Genomic DNA, 19769 nt, shown 5'->3' with positions numbered 1-19769 from the left:
TATCGCATGACAATGTTACAGCATGGTTATATTCTCTACTAATTTAGCCTTGTTTTCAATACAGGTAAAGAATTAAGCAAAAGGAGTAAAAATTGTCATTTAAGCGCAAAACAACAAAAACCTGGTAAATAGTGAGGTAACTTATTTTTACTTATATTATTTCTGGTTCTTAAATTATAGATATGACAAAATCATCACAAAATCAGCAGTGGATTCTTACAGCTGTTAGAATGGCAGTTATTTAAAAAAAAAAACAGCTTGAACTACAGCAGATACATTCTGCAGTATGTAACAAAAAAGCTCATGAACCCACGAGAAGAACTAAGTGCATTTTCACTGCATTGCAGGGCGATGCACACCTGTATTCCTGACTTCCAAAGCTGCAGGACTTTGGAAGAGCACATATTTTTAGAGAGCATACTCTGCACACAGGTCGAGAGAAGCAGGGGAAAAAAAAAAAACAAAAAACAACTAAAAGCTTGAGTGAGGGAAATAAATGAGAAGCTTATTTACAGAGTGCAGTAACCCTCCCCAGCAGGGCGGGGAGTGCTGCTCCCACCGAGCAGGGTGACAGACACCAGGGAGCACAACCAACCCCCTCCCCACCCCACAGACACCGCTGTGACACTGGAATGAGGGTGGACATGGCGTTATTTCCACAATGGAAGCTGAGCACCGACAGGAATTTTACACTATGTACAGTATGTGCACATCAGACAGACACTGGTCAGAGCGATACAAGAGACACGACAGTCCTGAGGCTGCTCCCATTTAACCACAGCTTCACAGGTGACTCCAGCCTTTCCTCTCTCGCTCCATAGACCTGTCTATGCTGATATCTACATCCACAAACACACAGTTGTGATTAAACTGAGCTCCCTCAGTGACTGCAAATGCTAACATGTTGCTAATACATTGAAATAAGACAGTACAGGTGAGTTTGGGCAGGGAAATGGCTCATATAGTAAGTCATACTTTAAAAGGCCTTTATGTTCTTTCAGAAGTTCCTTCAGCACTGCTATGTTTGGAAGGCTCAGCTCTCTACAGGAAGTTAGTTTAGATTAAAAAAAAACCCAAACAACGACATTGATAAAGCAAAGAACTTAAGTGTATCACTGGAAAACTGTTTTTACGTTGCAAATCAGATTGCCCTACGTAGGAAAGGTATCTACTTTGAAAGGACTTTTGAGCTAAGACAGGACTAGAACTGGGAAAAGTTAGTAAGGCAATATATGACAGTCCATCTTGAAAGAAGCACATGATGTGATGATTAGCACTTGACACAATTTAGCCAAGCCACAGATAGTTACTCTTTATATTAATGAGGGGATTTTGCCATAAAAGTTTTGTTTTCACTAGGTTTTATGTATCAAACATCTTAAATGCAATGTAAAACAACAAAAAGATCCACCTCTTGAATTCTTTCTAAATCCAAGCTGAGATTTGTGACACAATTTCTGTTCTACGTTGATGAACCCAGGAAGGGAGGGAACAGTACCAAACCCTTCCCCACCACTGAAGTACATATGCTACACTGCAGAAGTATGAAAACAGCAAGTTATTCCACAAGGAATAGATTCTGAAAGTTTTATCTCAGGCTGCATAGTCATGTGGTATAAAGCAAACAATGATCCTGACCAGGGAATACTGCAAACCCCACAAACAACTGCTTGCTCGAGCACAGGAACCTATACACACCTCCAAGGCTGAATCTGGTACTCACTTGCAGATTTAACTGGTACATTTTTGAGGCTGGAGATAAATAGACTATTGCTTTTCTAAGCCTGCCTAACTGAGACATCTAAGTTAGGAACCTATACTTTCTAAAAAGGTCACAGTCCTCTGAACTTTCACCCACAGGGAGTTTACTTTCTCTCTCTCTCTCGCCACTGGCCACAGAAAGAGCTCAGCCTTCCAGCACAGAAACTCAAAGCTACACACACAACTCTAGCTTTTGCTTCGTTTAAAACTATGTAAAAAGAGATTTATTTTCACCAGGAAAAATAAACCACACCTGATTTCCCTTGTGAGCCTTATATCACCTCTTAAGTGTTCCTGAAAGATCATAAAGAGACATGTATTTATGAAATGCTGCCAAAACACAGTGAGCTGGCGGTGATTTCGTTTCTGTTTGTCCACAGCACTCTTTCTCCTAACCAAGCTTCTTAGATAGCAGAATAATGAAGTCTAAGCAAAAGCTGCAAAAACATTAAATTAAATTTTCCGAAAATGCAAAATCTCTTAATTTTCCTTAATTTTATCTTATATATTAAAATATCTTATTACCATGCATTTAAATTAGTGGGTGGCTACACTGCTCTAAGAAACACAAGCAGAACACAAAATCCATTTCAAAGAAAAAAGGAAGATTTACTGTGGTGAAAAGGGAAAGACAAAAACATGAAGAAATTCTACAATATCTTTAAAAGAGAAAAAGAGCGAGAGGCAGGTATGTCTATGTAGCTGTTTTTACCTCCATGTACCTACTGCATTCCTCAGCAATTCAATATCCTGCCTCCATAAAAGGTGTCGTCCAGGAGCAGTGTAACACTACAGGACATGCTACCAAGAGTGGCTCATATCATTTACAGCCTGATTCAGTTCCAGCTGGAGTCACAGGAAATCTTGGTGATAGGAATGACCAACAAACTGCTAGAGCTGTAATCAGGAAAATGTAACAAGTCACCAGCACCATCCAGAAAGGTACAGAAAGGATGGCCACTTATGCAGGAAGATTCTTTTCTCCTCTTCAAGTATAGCAGCAGCTAGAGTGAGAGAGAGGGAAATACAGAAAGTCTTGATCTCAGTTTAATTGAAAGTCAGTGCAAATACATCAACAAAGCTCAGGCAAAATTCCGAATTCCACGCGCTCTACGGCTGAGCCTCACAAGCTGTGGCTTGTGGCTCTACTGTTGAAGATTTTCCTTCAACTTCTCAGCTGCTTCTTCTTTACAAGTAAACATCTGCAACCAGCTACTGCCTACAGCCCTGCACTTTATCCTCTCCTTTCCCCTTTACTATCTCATGCTTATGCCAAGATCAAAGCAACAAACGCATGCAGACTCCCTCTACTTTCATCATCTGGTGGGTTTTTTCCTCCTTTAAGGCAGCATCTTTTATTTCCATGTGAACAACTGCTGTGCAACATTACCGAGTCTTCCCTCTGTCTCTTTGTTTTGGTTTAGGGGAGGGGGTTGTATTTCATATTGCAGCTAATAATAATAAATCTCTACGGTCACCAGAAATCTGCTCAGATCAGAAAAAGCAAACACTGCAATATATTTCATTATAACTAATTTGCTTGCGCATCTCACAGAAGGATAAATCCACCTGGCTCGAGGATGTTTACAATTGAACCTCAAGAGTTTATAGAGTTTAAACTAGAAAGTGTAAAAGGGAATTTTTCTTTCCCATAACTTCACATACCATACTCATATATATACTGAATTAGGTGTGTCTGGTTGGATAGAGATGATGATACAAAAGACTTGGAGCGACCAACAAATATTTTGAGAGCTTTATGATGATACAAAAGACAAGAGCCACCACTGAATTTTATGATTGGTAAAATGCTCAGCAATTTCCACGGCACTTTTTGGCACGACATCAGCAAATATCATACCTGCTGAAATACAGCAGACTTTAGTAAATATACTATGATTTGGATCGGATATTGAAATTTGCCTGAAATATTTTTATTACACTGATTACAGCATTATTTATACCTTCAGTGCATTTGTTTTCCTGCAGACCTAAGACAAATATGTCTATGTCTTTGGGAAAAGGTTTAGGTTCATGACAAGTACTGTTCATCCCATAGACACCACCCTAGCCCTGCTCAGCTCATACAACTATTCCTAGGAAATATGCATGGCAGGTAAGGAACTTCTGTTTATAAAAATTGCCTCCAGTGAGGAACCAGAAAGCATCCCATGTGAATCAGGGCCAGTAATTATGACCAGATGTTGAATAAAGAATACTCAAAACATATTTTTACATGGACAGTGTACAGATACCCATAGATATGCTTTCTGAACACACTTAGGATAAAGCATACTGAGATTTCTGGAAGCTGGAAAGAGACTCAGAAGCCCAAATCTCATTACATTTCATTCCTTAAAAATATCATCCTTCACCAGCATGGTGAACATACAAATACATTTGCAAATACCAAGAATTCATTCTGGACTGTTTGGTGGTCAAAGTCAGTTTGAATCTTCTCAATAATAATAATAATAATAATTAAAAAAAAAGCTGTAAACAATTCAAAAAGCTTTATTTTGACTGTCCCTATATATCATTTATATTATCTCCCATTTGCAACTCTGCTCTGCAGTATGCTGTTCCAAATTAAACACCTTGCATACTGCACCTCTGGCATGCAGATACTTCAATTGCAGTTGACAGGCACAATTCTGCTGAAAAGAGTTTCAGTTTGGAGAAAAGTTAGGGTAATATTCACATTTTCCAATTCACAGTGGTAATGGTTTCCCTGCTCACTGTTCTTCAGTGAAATGGAGGGAATAATGCTTGAATAATCTAAATTTTCTCTACACAAAAATCCTAAAGCAATTTGCAGAGTAGCAGGAGAATGGGAGAGCACCACCCAGTGCAACACTTTCAGTAGTTAAATATATTAGCAATTATATTTACTTCTTTAGTTTAAATTAAATTAGCAGCTGTATATTCTACTCCTGAAAGGCTTCCTCTCCTCTCTTTCACGCTCCCTTATGGTTAAAATCTAGTAGGGTTTTTTTCCAGTGAGGGTAAGGAGGGGTGTGTAGCAGACATTTTATTTGTGAAAGAATCTGATCGACATTTACTAAATGGAAAAGCCATTTAACAATGCACCCCTGTAATGTGAATATCTGCATATCAGTCAGTGATAATAAACATACTTAGTTAAGTGTGCATATATTCAGTTTATATAACAGACTTGATTGGAGAGGTTAAAAAAAATGGTCTGATGTTCAACAAATATGCACAATATTCTGGAAGGAAGAAGTCCTTCTGAAGGTGTTAATCCTTTGCTGTGTATGCAAATAAATGGTATTGCACTCCTCACTGATTACACTGAACTTATGGCTGTCAGTGTTTGATACTGTATTAACAGCTTTAATACTATTAATATACAATTCATTAGTTGTCACTAATACACTATGAACAAAGAACTACAGTGGGTCAGGATTTGGTTTGGGAAGTGAAAGAATAAAAGAAATACTATACAGCCCTGAGTAATCACCAGTAAGGGGCAAATGCAAACTTACGTACACATTAGGCCTCAAGGTTACTAGTAAAGTCCACAGCTCCATAGTAAGTGCCATATAGTGATATCTAAAAATATATACTCTGGATTAGGCAGCTGTGAAATTTCTGACAAGATTACTGCAAACTTTTCAATGAACTTACTTTGTAATGGTAAGTGCATGTGCAATATAAGAAAAGCATTTGTACATGAACGTTAACCAATATCCATGGGGCTTCCTTTTGGTACACAGCAGTTCACATGTTTGGGGCTACTGCCTTCCCATCTATTGTCTGTCAGTCTAGAATGAACATACTAATTTTGTGCTAAAACACTGTATTTTATTTATTAAGGTCTTGGGATGTGGGGGTTTTTTTAAATTATTACTTGGCTTTGAAAATGATTATGAAGCTAACATATATTTTTGAAAGTCTAGCTTTCTGTTCTCTTTTAGAGTCTTACTTTTGAATCTGTGCAAATGCATTCCTAATTCTTGTTGTCTGTGTCATACTACATGCATACCATATTGCTTATCCAGTACTAGAAAATCATTAAACATTTCTAAGGACAAAAGTACATTGAATGATACTTAGCAACATAAATTAGAATAACCGAAATAGTAAAAGAATTAGATACAAAACAGCATAGTTGCCAACATATATTGGGGCTATTTCAATACAACTTGCCATTTATATATAAAGCATATATAAATGGCTATTTTTTATCCTTTTTCAACAAGACATATTTTAAAAGGATAGTTAAGAGCATACCAGTTTACCTATTCATGTACAAAAGTACGTTGGGAAAGGGAGAGGTTTACGTATCATTTACCAGAGCAGGATACTGTTAAAGGATAAGTTCTCCCTCTAAGATGGTGGCAACTATTCTTTCCCTATAGATAAAGTGTTCATGGAAAATTTAAACATCTGATTCAATGCTAGGCCTTTTCTTATACACACGTGTATTGCTACAGGAATTTAAAACCCTTGGAGTTGTGTACAAGCTATTCCTATTTGCAACGTAAGGCAAAACATGCTCTGAAATGTACATGTCATTATGGATCCGACCATCCCTGGAAGAATATGATGCTGTAGACTGCATGGATGACCTTAAATAATTATCATTTCTTCCTCTTGTTGGCAATGAATGTTTATAAAGATCAGCTGGACTTCGCCTAAGAGATAAGTGCTGGTCATCACGATACGAGTGCAGAAAGGGATTGTCATCCGAGTGAACAGCATACAGGGACTTGCTCCTCTTACTGTCCTCTAGAGCATGAGTTAAAAGTGAGGCCTTGTTGCCCAATAGTTTGCTTGAGGGAACACTAAACATGCTTGCATATGGGCTACTTTGAAGAAATTTCTCTCTTTCTTTCAAGCTTATACTACGAGAAGGTCTTCCAATATCAATTTCCCTGGACTTATCAGCGATATTATCAAAAGAGTGTTGCCTGCTAATCCTCAATTTATTTTTTTTATGATATTGTAGAGCATTACTTGTTGACCAAGTACGCTCATATATTTCTTCGGGAAGTGATAAGTTCGTTGTGTCCTGCAGCATCTGATCTTCTTCAATGTCATAGAGGTTCCCCATCCGCAAGCATGCATCGCATTTATAGGGAGATCTGGTCGAATAGTGTCCCGCATAAGTGGGCAAATTGGAAAGACAGCTCCTGCAGTGGGTGGAATTCTGTCTGTATCTATCATCAGGTAGGGAAGCATTTTTATCTTTTAGAGTGTAGTGCTTTGCATAAAGTTTATACTGGTCATTGTTTGGAAGACTGTCTTCATTATGCATTGGAGTCCTGTTAGCGTGCTCAGCTTTCCTGTAGTTGTCATTGTGATCTTGATAAACATCAGGAAACTCCACAGTTTCTGGAAGGACAATGTTTTCAATGTACTGAGGTGTGTCCAAGCGGAATCCTGGCTCCTTGTCAGCATCAATTGTGTAGATTTTATCCCGTGGAGAGCTCTGTTTGGTTTTTAGATATGTCAGTTCCACTTCACTACAGTCTTTTGGGTATTTTGATGCTGCTGTCCTTTTTTTGAAGTTGTCCTTGGTTTTGTGATGCTTGTTGTTGTTTTCAGCTTCCATATGGCAAGTAGCTCGGCTTGATGTCTCTGATACATCTGAATGGACAATCTCTTCAGGAAGGTATCTTTGGCTTTTCACTGAAAGCTGCCTGTTTTCCTCTGACCCGTCATCCCTCTGGGAACCTTGGCTCTGACGTACAGATTCTTGACGTAAAGATTCAACAGATTTCCTCCACAGCTGCCTAGGTCTGGAGTTCACTTTTGCTTCTGTCGTTACTGCAACCTCTACTGTGTTTGGATTGGATTCATTCAGTGTGAGAGGATGCTGACCTTGGAAAACATAGTTGTTAAGATTGTCCTTGTGTCGGTTGCCAGGAAGGGTCTGCAGTTCACTTATGTTGTCACCAAAAAAGTTGTCCTTTGTCTGAAAGGATCTGTTATCAGCAAATATCAAGTTACCCTTATCCATGACCATGTCCATAATCAAAGAACCCCTCTGAATAAAATCAGCTGTTCTTTTGGGGGAGTCAATTCTTGAAGGATTGATATTGGTCATGTTTTTTGCTGTTCGTAGCAGTTTTAACATGTTGGTTTGTGAATTGGTCAAACTAAAGTCAGGAGACTTCTTTTTCTCTTCAATGTGTACTCCATGAATACAGCTGTAAATACCCTGTAATATGAATAGTATAAAAAAAATTAAAACACTAGGTGCAAATTTTAAAAACTTCCATTCTATTATTAATTAGCAATGAAGAAAAATTAAACATTGCTTATCTGATTACTAGCAAGATTAAAGTACATCTCTATCTTTTTATCATTCCCTTCCAATGATATGGAAGAGTATTTTCTGCCACATCTGTTGGAATTACAAAGGAGTAAAATTGCCAGTATTTCACAAACCAGTGGCCCCTGACGGCCTCCCCAGTTTATTCCAGAAAACAAGATTAGAAGAGACTCCAAGGGGTTCCCCAGTCTCAACACAATAACAATCTAAGCTTCACTAAAGAATATTCACTTATTTTAAAACCAGTGAATAAGTTTTCCCTCTAAACAAGCGTGTCATTGGGCTATTTTACTGGTGGTTAAGGTGCTCTTCACTTGCACTGAATTGAAAAGGCTTCCAGTCTTATTTTAACTTTTCTGTTTCCTATCTTAGTACATATGAAAAAACCCCAGCTCTTCCTAAAGCCTGATTCTGAGTCCATTTTGAGCAAAAGGCTCAAAAGCCCATCTTCTAACTCCAACGTCTTCGGTCACTCCTGTGAGTTCAATTGACATTTCCAACCCTCTGAACTGGCAATTCTATGTAATTTACCTTTGAAATAAGTACTTCACCCCCCCCCTCCAAATTGCCTAGGAGAATTTCATCTGTAAAAGGCCAAAAATATAAAGTTCAAATGTAAAATGTGGAGGTTAAGGTGTATATGGTTTCCAGACAATCTACAACAGGGTAGGGCAGAGTATTTTTAATGCAGTTCCAAAATGGTCCAATCTACTCAACAGGGTAATTTCAGCACATTTTGAAGCAATTAGGCATTTTAGTATCATTTTCAGTTCTTCTCAGCTATACAGAAAATCCAGCAAAGTCAATTACCTAATGAAAGTACTATGTGATAAAATCATACAAAGACAAACCCCAACTAATTTGCAAAAATATAAGGACAAGCACACATTTCCCTTTTTTTTTTTTTTCCCTCAAGTATCAGTTTTTTAGATACGTAAATCCCCTTTGGATCTGTTTAAGTTATCACTAAAACCTGCCTTAGTGTCTAACCAGACATAAATGATACTTGTGTTTGACCTTTTCTCATATGGTTTATTCAAGTTTGCTATCAAGAAAAGCTTATAAAACTATTCCACTATATTTTATAACTTCAAATCCTCTAGCTTAAAAAATGCACAAAGCTGAGAGCTAATATATCTTATCAATTTACTATTTATTTTGCTTGGATTTTTATGTGGAAATTAATCCATTTTCTGCATCTGAGCTCTACCACTTCTTCATCAAAATTGCCCCTTAATGTATTTGTTTTCAGCATTGGATTACTGATTATCCTGGCACATTTGATGTTTCATACCCTAGATAATCAAATGGATAAAGACTTCCCATGGAGTGCAAGCATCACAGTCATGCTCTAACACATATTTCAAATGTCCAGGTGGGAAAAAAAGGAAAGATAATGTTTTAGGGAGGCAGTGTTTATGCTGTTTGTTGCCTAAAGGGAAAAAATGAAAGCAGTACTGACCCTGCTGATTGAGAACAGCAATCCTGGCCTATCTGAGCAGACTCCAGTGAAGCAGAATCTGAGTTTCCAGTAAAACAAGTGCTCCCAGACAAAGGTGATCAAACTGAGAGCCATGGCTGCTGCAAGCATGTAAAACACTCCTGCCATGTTGTCGATGTCCAGCTGGCTGCTCATGACTTCATTCTTCTCGTTGTGACAAATGCCAGTCAGCCACAGGGTTTCCAACTCTTCCATTTCCCCTGGGGAGAGCAAGGAGTCAAACCAGTTAAAAAAAATGCAAAAATCACTGCTTGCAGTATTTGAAAGTCTTTGCAAGTTTAAAAATACAGCACCATTTAATGCTTTATTTGTGGAGCACTGTAGACTTATCTACTCAGGAGTTGCAAATATAGCAGATTTTGATTCACAGCACCCTACTTTCAGATGTCCTCAGATTTCATAAATTACGTGGGAAACTGGCTGCTCTAGAAAGCAGGATCCCTGGTTTGGATAGAACTTTCTTCTGCTTGCTATAACTAGTAGCACTTGTTTCAGAGAGTGGAACTGAGCTAGGAATGGAGTTTAGTAAAGAGCTGGGACAGGCTGTGGTGATCAGACAGAGCTCCATCAGACAAACATCCTGACAGTCAACCAGACCCTTTCATGTCCCCACCTCTCCACTGCTCTACACTTGCTCATCTCTGATCCACTCTGACCCTTCTCTTTGGCCATTCCCTTTAATGTCATAGGATAAATTTCACATGTTCTCACAGTCCTTTAAAATGTGCCACGAGAAGTTTGTTCTTTCCCATCAGATCTGTGATAACCTTACTTCTTCTTTTCATATAAGTTGCAACATTCTGGCTGAACCTCTCCTGCCATGTCTGGTCTCTGCCATCGTCTTTGGTACTGATTATTCCTTAGGGTTTGGGTATCTGGGGATTTGATTTATTAGTGTTCATGTCTCTCATTTTATTTTTTATGTTGAACAGCCACTAACCAGACACACTACAGGAATTAGCAGTATCTTTCCAATGCAGTTCTTCTCCTGGATTTGTCTCACTTCATTTTGCTTTGCCCCAGAGACCTGGGTGATGCAGTAACTGCACCCACATGCTCCCAGTCCTCTCATGGTGCCCTGGGCACCTCCCTCTGCTCTCTCCTGGCCCTGTGGATCACCTGTATTTATTTCACTGATGAGATTTGGCCTCAGATGAAGGACACTATCACTTAGCAGTGGTTGCTACTGCCAACATGGACAAAGGTGTGCAAGAAACTGCCATTGTTCCTGCCAAACTTTTTTATACTGTATGATTTATTCATTTTCAAGCATTTAGTGTTGTTCTTAGTGAAGCTCTGATTGGCATACAGACCTTTTTGCTCTCTTGGGGATATAGACTGCTGAGAAGTTATAATTTTTAATGTCAAAAACTTCACTGTTTCTAGAAAATATAGCAGGCAATACAGAGGGTCAGAAAGTACAGTGTTAACTATCTTGGTGTTTCCCAATTTAAGATATGGCTTCAATCTGGGGGAAGAATTCTCACAGTACAGATCCCTAATCCTTATCCAGTGATTAGGGAATACATTTTCAGTTTTATAATCTTGGAGAAAATATCAGAAAAAAATGGCTATAAGCTATATTGACATTTTAGCTTCCTTCAAGCTAGACTAGAAGATCAATGACCCGCTGTGCAAAAGCATTTTGCAGGATAGAGTGCCAGGGCAACAGGAAAGCTGCAGCCCACAGATATTTGGATGTGTGAGTTCCAACTGGAAGTGGAACACAAGACTGTGATGGAGAAATTGCTTCTCACAGAATGTGAATGAAAAACCAAAGTAGAAAGGACAAGCACCGAGGCACTTTTGCAAAGACATTTCACAAATTTGTAAGAGATTATTCAGTCCCTAGTTAATTTTGAGTTTAATTTTGTGCTTGAAGCATGAATTGAACCTCCACATCTGCAAAAGGCAATGTGTCTTCTCCCAAATTACAGTGCTCAATCTTCAAAACACCTAAGAGCATCCCTGAAGAAGAAAGTCAATCCTAATAAATCTTTTAAAAACTTCTAATCCTGGACATAGGGACAATAAATTATTAATTGTAGCAGTATAGATATTGCACACATAGATAATTGGAGTTCATTATTGCATTTCCATATCTTAGAACATTTGAATTTCTTTTGTTCTGCTAAACCTCAGTGGACTGTTTCCCTTGTCTCTCTTTCAAATCATCCCCAAGGTCTATGAATAAAACTCACACAGGGTACAGAAGAGAAAGTAACCCAAGTCCAAAGAGAGAGCAATATTTCTGGTGTGTGCATTAGTAGCTGAAGCTCTGACAACCAGCTCTCATTACTTCCCACAGGAAAATTCACATCTCCCATGATTGTCAGGCATCAATTTGATTTGACTACTGTGCCCTTTTACTATTCATAACAAAATTCACAAAGGAATTTAAATCTCTTTTTTATTACTGTTTCCTCTGTGTTTCTTTCCCTTTGGCATGTACATCTAAAGTAACTATTGATAACCCACCAACCTTTCCAAAAACATCCCTACAGAAATGAACTAAGCTTGTTTTGAGTGGAGATAAATGACAGTGCCCTGGCAAGCTATAAAGAACAAAGCATCCCAGAGTCTCACAGATCCTGCTATTGCAATATCCCTTCCATTACATCTGACAAGGACAGCAATCACTGTTAATTACTGCCCAAAATAAATCCACATTTTTACAGATCGCACAGCACTACAAATCACTGGATTGTCATACTCCTGTAATGATATTATCTGGGAATGGACAGATTAGGCTGGTAATTCTGGTCTCTCTATATAAAGCAGTTGCCATTTACAGTATATATTTATATACATGTGTATAGTACATATTTATATATCTGCGTGGTGTACACACAGAAACACAGACAAAACAGTTACTAATTTAACTGTAATAACACTTCAGCATAGCTGACCCTATAAAACTGGCAAAGAAGCTCAATATTCTTATTGCTTTTCCTGCCCATTACATTTTAAACCAGATTATTTACAGAAGCCATAACAATTTCTTTACAAAATCCTCAGGCATAAGAGTTTCTTTATCTGGAGTGTCAATTCATTTCTTTTTTAAAATCAGTCTGTTCCAAACTTAACCTGGAGTTGGAATTCAAAACATTGAACTTTGAGCATAGCTATAATTTGGTTCAGAAAAAAAAACATATTTAAAAGCATCAAGTCCTGCTGGAGGAATGATGTCTTTCAAATCCTTTTGGGTGGTCTGACTTGTGAGGTGAATGTATAGGGGGATGACACCTATAGCAATATAGTGGGCCTGGCAATTGAAAGGCCAGTAATTTGTGATTACTAGGCACTGGAGAGTTCAGTCATGTCCATGTGTGCATAATGCTAATTAGCAAGTGAAAGCTCCAAATATTCCATAAGACAGACCTTGGAAATCTAAGTCAGCAACCTCAATGTACATAAACCCCAGGCCTCAGTGCACCCAGTGTTAATGGAGTTCAAATCTGCCTCTAATAGCGGGGTCTCAAGTTACTCATAAATACTAATCAGGCTTATTTTAAGACCTTTTGTTTTCACTTTAGGCACTTACTAAAAGGAATGTAATGCCAGAGTTATTTCCTACCTTCATTCATGTGTGGACTGCATTAACAGTTGCAGATCTCAGCAACAGAGTACATCATGACACTAGCACAAGATTAGAAAATGAAGAGTTCCAACGTATTTGACAAAAAAATATAGTGTTTATATTTTGTTTTATAAGTTCACAATATATTAAGCTGAAAAAATCCCAAATAACTACATGATGCCTACACTAAGAGATTTTTAAAAATTTGATAGCACTGTATCATAAAAGATTTGCCTCATTTATACCGTGAGAGTACAAATATAAGCAAGTGTTTTAAAGATCCTTAGTTCAAACAGTGTTGAGTCTCTGCACTCTTCACTCAAAACACATTCCAATGTATTGCAACATCCTAGCTCTCTCACTGTTAATTCCAGACTATTTACAATGGGTTTAGGTCACAGTACAGGTCCCTTCTCCTGGGTTTGATCCCGTGGCTTTGGTGCTCTCTGCTCTGACTGCTATTTGCACAGGAATGTGCCAGTTGGCCATTCAGACTGAATATCCCACAAATACCTTTCTTTCTACATTTTATCAGCCTATTTCACACCTTATCATCCTGAGAAGGAATGATAAGGTTCAGGTGTGTCCCCTGAACAATTTTGTTACAATAAAAATATCATTATCCAGACACAGAAACGATACAGACCAAAGGGTAGAATTCCATGCTTTTCCTCACTGTGGCCCCCAGCAGGACTTGCAGGTTCTGGTGTCACCTGTCCCTGTCACCATCCCCTCAAGGCTGAGACACAGGCTGCCCTCTTGCAGTCTCTGCCACTGTCTGTTGAAGATGTGCCAATTCTCTGGGGTTCTTTCAGGGGGTTTACTGGTATCCCTAGATTCCTTTCGTTTCCTAGCCCAGCATTTTGTAGAGGTCTGGCATCCTCCCCTGGTTTTCAGCCTTACTCATGAAACCCTCTTCCCGAAAAAGGCAGTATCTTCCCAGGCAATGGATCAGCCATGGGGTACTGATGGCAAAAGCTCTCTAACTCAGGGGTCACTTCACTGATGGTATTTGTTTTCAAGTATTCTTTTCCCCTACATCTCACACACACCCAGGAAGACACAAACTGAAAATGACATATTATTTATAAAAAAGAAAAAACTTCAAGCCCACATAATCCATCATTCTCCACAAGCAGCTATAGAAAATCAATTTGGGGTAAGAGTTGGTTTGTTGGGTTTTTTTTGAGAGGTTTTCAATAGTTGGTTTCAACAGGGTTTCAATACTAGGTCTGATGTCTTCCTTCTGACTATTAAAAAGTAAAAATTTTCATTATCACCTAAATATGCCCTTAGTTAAAAAATTGCCAGAAATAAGCAAGATATGAAATATTTTCATAAGCACTTAAGTCTATAATTCAGAGTTCTTACTTTGCTTCTTTAAAAGACAGGTGTTTTTCTGCTCTACTTTAATCATGGATGTTAAAGCCATAGGTTCACTGATGGTTCCCAGGCTGCCTCAGCTGCTTCCTTGGGTACTCTGGAGGGGTATTTCCATCATGTTCTTTGCTTAATTTTAACCTATTTAATTATGCTTATAAAGGGAAGGGGGAAAAAAATCTATTTTATATGTCTCTTTTGTAACAAAAAAAAAAAAATAAAAAAGAAAAAAAGGGTTTTTAACACTCCATGTGCTATCAGCAAAGGATAATGTCAGGGTAGCTCAGAGTGCCAGCCTGTCCCTTCACCTTATCAGTACCCAAAGCCTGACACTGAGGGGCCAACAGAACACAAAAGAAACAACAAATCTCAAATAAACTGAGGAAAAAATAATCTAACTGGGGTTTCTCTGGCAGTGGTCTTTCTAAAATGGGCTCCTCCTCTCTTGAGAGTGGATGAGAGATTGGATTTGCAATCCAGCAACCAAGATCCACTGCACACAGGCACCTGAGCCGTGGAACCCCCAGTGTGGGTACACCTGCACCACTGCCAGGTCCTGGACAGTCACCCACCTCTGACTCCAAAAAACACTGCCTTGCATCAACAAGAGTTGTCTGGAAAAGTCATTTCTCCCATGTATTGTGTTGTTTCACACACACAAGGAGAGGATGCTCTGTCCATATGGGAAGAGCTGCAGCCCAAGGTCCTCACTGTTTTATTGGTTAAGTACAACAGACTCCAGTGTCAGCACTACTCTGGGACTTGCACAAGGTACAGGGCAGGAGGAGGTCATCCTGTGATGCAGGAGATCACAGTGCATGTGTCAGAGCAGAAGGTGCCAAGGGAACAGGTTGGTATTGACAGGATGAGGGGTGGTGACTCTCGTGCAAAGCGCTAACCTGAGGTTCAGCCTGAGGAGCCAGTAAGGAAAACTGGCATATACCACACATGGATCTTGAATAGAAGGGTTAGATATATACATTCACACTGCTCAGATGTAGGGCATCATCTTCATAAGGCTCTGGTGGCATTAGCAGAATCATCTGCTTGTTCAGACTGGACAAAAGGTAGTTTTCAAATTTAGGGAAAGACTGTTCCATGTTTACCCTGGTGAGAACTCCCCCTAAGTGACAGAGGAGGAGGGTAATACCCCATCACCTGGGGAGCCAAAATAAAAAGGGTCTTCACCCTGAATAGAGGAGTCAGCAGCCAAATGGGTTGATGTGCATTTGGTTCAATAAGCTCATCAATGCCAATTATATGATCCATACAGAATGTTTCCAGAGAAGAGACTAAATAAAAACACAGAAACTTATCAAATTCAGCCTGGATCCCCCAAAACAATCTCTCTTACTCTCATTTTTTGAGTTATTTCCCCCTGTAAAAATAGCAAGAGGAACACAGATGACTGACAGCAATAAACTTACTGTGAGTTAATGACTTCACTCTGCGTGTCCCCATTAGTTAAGGATGAATTAACAGAACTGCTAAGCACGACTTTCAATATTACAATCCCTCTAACTCTTGTTCAGCTACACAAACGCCCTCCACTTATACACTCACACTCTTCAGTCACATTTGTTCCACCCACTGCTTAAGGAGGACACTAAATATATAAACAGAAAATCACTGTGATTGTGGGTGTCTTCTGCCTGAGCAGCACGCACCGAAAATATGTCCTTATAATCACATACGTATTTCCTTCTTGGGCTTTAACAGCCCATGTGAGTCACTCTGCTACACTTCCTTATAATCTAGGCAGAGATTTGGAAGGCTTATGCTAAAATACAAAAAAAAATAGCAAAGAGCTTTCCTCTTCCAGATGTAGGGGGGCAAATCTCATTTACACAGTTACCTATTACCCCTAAGGAGTGGGAAAAATTATCCACCCAGGGAAAACAATTCTCAGTGTATTATGCTCTCCTAAAAGCACAGAAAGATTAACCAGAACTGAAAGTTATTAGGAAGGGGATAACAGACTCTGTGGAAACTCAAACCAGAACCAGTTTTCCTCTTTACATCCCTGTGTCTCTTCTTGCTTTAAAGTTTGCAGATCTAGGGGTTAAGGGCTTAATATAGCTATGTCATCTGCCCTCTTTTCCTGGAGATCTCCACCCACACTGTCTTTTGAACTGAGCTCTTAATCTTCAGGTAGTGCAATACATTACAAATACCTCACACGAGTAGATGCATAACCCAGCCAGCTGTTGATATTCTCCCACTCCTCCCCAAAACTTCTCTCTTTACCCAGCATTTTCCACCCATTTATGCTGTCACAAGTGTTTTATCCCTCTACTCTACTGCATACCTCATATCTAAAGGCTTCTTGCTGTCTTTCTCTCCATCCCATGCACAATCTGAACCCCTCTTACTCTCTTAATCCTGAGGCAGCTTTGTCATTTTGGAGTTCAATAATCTCACTTTCTTACAAATGAAAAAATAAAAGGGGGCGGGGGGGGGGGGGGAAGAAAGATGAGAAAAAGAGTGAGAGAAGATAAAAAAGACAGAGAAAAAGAGAAAGCTAAATTCTCCTCAACTACCAGGCACCAGTGGTTCTACTCCAAATCCCAAAGATGCCATGGGTTTCAGAAACAAAGGATATTTTTAGAAAAGTACTCTTCTGCTTTAAATGGCACATTCAGCCCAAGCCAGAGGAGCATTAGCAATACCTGGGCCTTCAGAGAGCTGGCCAAGGGTTGCTGCTGCAGAAGGCTGGAGGGACATGGGTGCCTTCCCAAGTGTTACAGACTCACTGTGTGCCTGAGCCTTTCCTGCACCATGGAAAGGCAAGTCGTATGCCACCAGCGGCTGGCAGCTGCCAGGGTAACACTCTGGGTGCTGGGGACGTCAGCCTGCCCAGCTGCTCCTACAGAGGTTGATAAAAGAAACCAAAGTACGTCCCATGTGATCCCTCAGCGCTCAACATTTCTGTTCTGACACATTCCTGGGGCTGTGGGCGGAAGATCCAAACAAAATGACGGTGCTGTTTCTTAGCAGCCGCATCATTTTGGTTGCTTTTGAACTCCTGGGTGCTTCTATCTCTCAACTGAAGATTGAGAAATTGTCTTCTGTGTCTCAGTAGAAGTGTTGTTATTTCTCTGCTAAAAAACAATGGAAGCTTTGTCTTGTGACCCCAGCAAGCCAAGAAAAGGAAGCATAACCACCACTGTGCTTCAGAGAATCATCCCAGTGATCAACTACTTCAAACAAAGCTGCAGATGCTAATCATCAGCTCGAAGCTTTTGTAGATAATGAGATGTGCTGCACAGGTAGTAAGATGAACAAAGCCAGAAATTCACTTCACTCAGATCCTTTATACAAGAAAAAGCAACTCCTAACTCTTTCTATTAAAAAGATTCAGTGTTCCAAAGCAATAATCTTGTACTAACAAATGCATACTGACCTCAGCTTCCCATGAACTGGGATATGTATATGAACTTGCACAGACCAAGGGATGAAACCTTTTGAGGATAATTATATTTTTGAGACAATTAAATTGTCAATTCCTCAGCAATTCATTCCCATTCTCCTTTCCTCTGTCTCTTTTCCTCTTTGTTAGAGGAACAAATTTGGCATCCTGTAGCCTGCTTCCTTCCACTGAGACTTCAGAGCTGCTTTCACAGTGTGATTTCTAATTGTCAGTATAATTTGTCCACTCAGTAGAAGTATCCTCAGGAGCAGAACACTGCTCGTGCAGACACATATAAACCATCCATCCTAAGCTTGAAGTTATCCCTAACACAAACCTACATCCCTCTGTATTTACTTCATTTTTTTTCCAGTGCCAACAAGATTAAAAAGAGGGTTCGAAGTCATTGGCTTTAACGCAGAAAAAGCATCACGCTTTGAGAAGTATGAAAAGATGCCCCATCATGAACAAATCATTAATTCTTCAGTCGAATGTTTTACAACAGCAAGGAGCAGGGAAAAGGTTCCTATCCACTGCACAAAAATTTCATTTCGATGTGTAAGTGATCTGGCTTGGATAGGAGAATGATATAGGAGCAGGAAGGAAAAATCAAATCAGAAAAATCACAGAAGACACACGCAGAGGAAATTGGAAGCTCTAAAATCCATTTCAAAAGGCCATCTCAGTACTGGGTAAATGTAAAAGAGAGATGAGATCATGATTTCTTGCAGGTGCAATGAGATAAAAAATCACTTTGTTTTATCCAAGTATAATCTAGTATAATCCAAAAGGTTTTCTCCTCTTATTAACATAATATACATATAAAGAAATTGTGTTTGTTGAACTCATCAGGATATTTTTCCTTAGAGTTATGAAACTCATTACATTTATAATCATTCATTGAAATTATTCCATACTGTGATGGATGCTCTATTACATACACTGAATAGTAATTCAATAATACCAGGGGCTTTGCTGTTTTATAGGCTTAGTCTAAGAGAATAATATATTCTGCAGAGGCTCTACATGTGGAAGAAGTATTTCTGCCTTCATTTGTGTTTGCCTATTTACTTAAACAACCTCATCCAGGCTCCTCTGAGGCTTTCCCAGGAGTATCATCTTAAGATGAAACTTCCCCCCAACCATACTTGCTTTTAGTCTAGATAACTTCAAAGAGATTTTTAGTGATATAGCAAAGTGATGTTGGTCTGAACTCCGAGTTCATCCCTTCTAGTTCACCAAAACAGAGTTATGTAAATTCATAGCTAAAAAGATTATCCATCAAACTACTGCAGTTGGACGTAGATTACAAAATCAGGTCATGCTAGTTCCAGGCAATTACTCTTTACATTTAATTTCTTGGTGTTTTATTCCAGTTCACCTGCAATGTACTTTGTAAATCAGTAGAAGAAATTTCATTCTTTGGGGGGGGGGGGTTGTTTCTTTTTCTTCTTTTCCTGCATCTGTTTGGTTGTTGGGGGTGTTTTTTTCCCGAAAATTATCATCTAGACCTGTGACACAGTGAAGTGAGACAAGGTAGCAAAGGTTTCTGGGACTAGAAGCATGCCTACAATAATTCCTACACATCACATATGCCCAACTGCTGTTCTCGTTAATAGTGCCCACACCATTTTCTGAACAACTTTAGGAGTCCTTTACAAGAGAAAATTAGCATTTTAACATTCATGGGTTGTTCAGAGCAGCTTCTAAAGCTACTTAAAAAATGCCATCAACACACTCACAATCCCCATGGTTTGTGCTTCAAAGCACTTGCTTATCTCCTGAAGTAATATCTGAGCAAGATGAACAAGGGAGCAGATATTTCGTGACAAGGTTT

General features: G+C 39.1%; 1 protein-coding gene across 1 annotated transcript in view; it reads right to left on the bottom strand.

Annotated features, from left to right (window-relative positions):
- Positions 1 to 484: 484 nt before the first annotated feature.
- Positions 485 to 19769, bottom strand: part of GRIN2A (glutamate ionotropic receptor NMDA type subunit 2A) — a 165149-nt gene continuing 145864 nt past the window's right edge. The window contains exons 11-12 of the mRNA XM_008921736.4: positions 9525 to 9763; positions 485 to 7948 (exon numbers count right to left, since the gene is read on the bottom strand). Coding sequence (XP_008919984.2) covers positions 6164 to 7948; positions 9525 to 9763 — 2024 coding nt within the window. The 3' untranslated portion in view covers positions 485 to 6163. The remainder of the gene's footprint in view (positions 7949 to 9524; positions 9764 to 19769) is intronic.

This window comes from Manacus vitellinus, unplaced genomic scaffold (genome assembly GCF_001715985.3).
Source record: "Manacus vitellinus isolate BGI_N305 unplaced genomic scaffold, ASM171598v3 scaffold_12_pilon, whole genome shotgun sequence".
NCBI lineage: Eukaryota > Metazoa > Chordata > Aves > Passeriformes > Pipridae > Manacus > Manacus vitellinus.
This window is presented reverse-complemented; position numbering and strand designations above follow the sequence as displayed.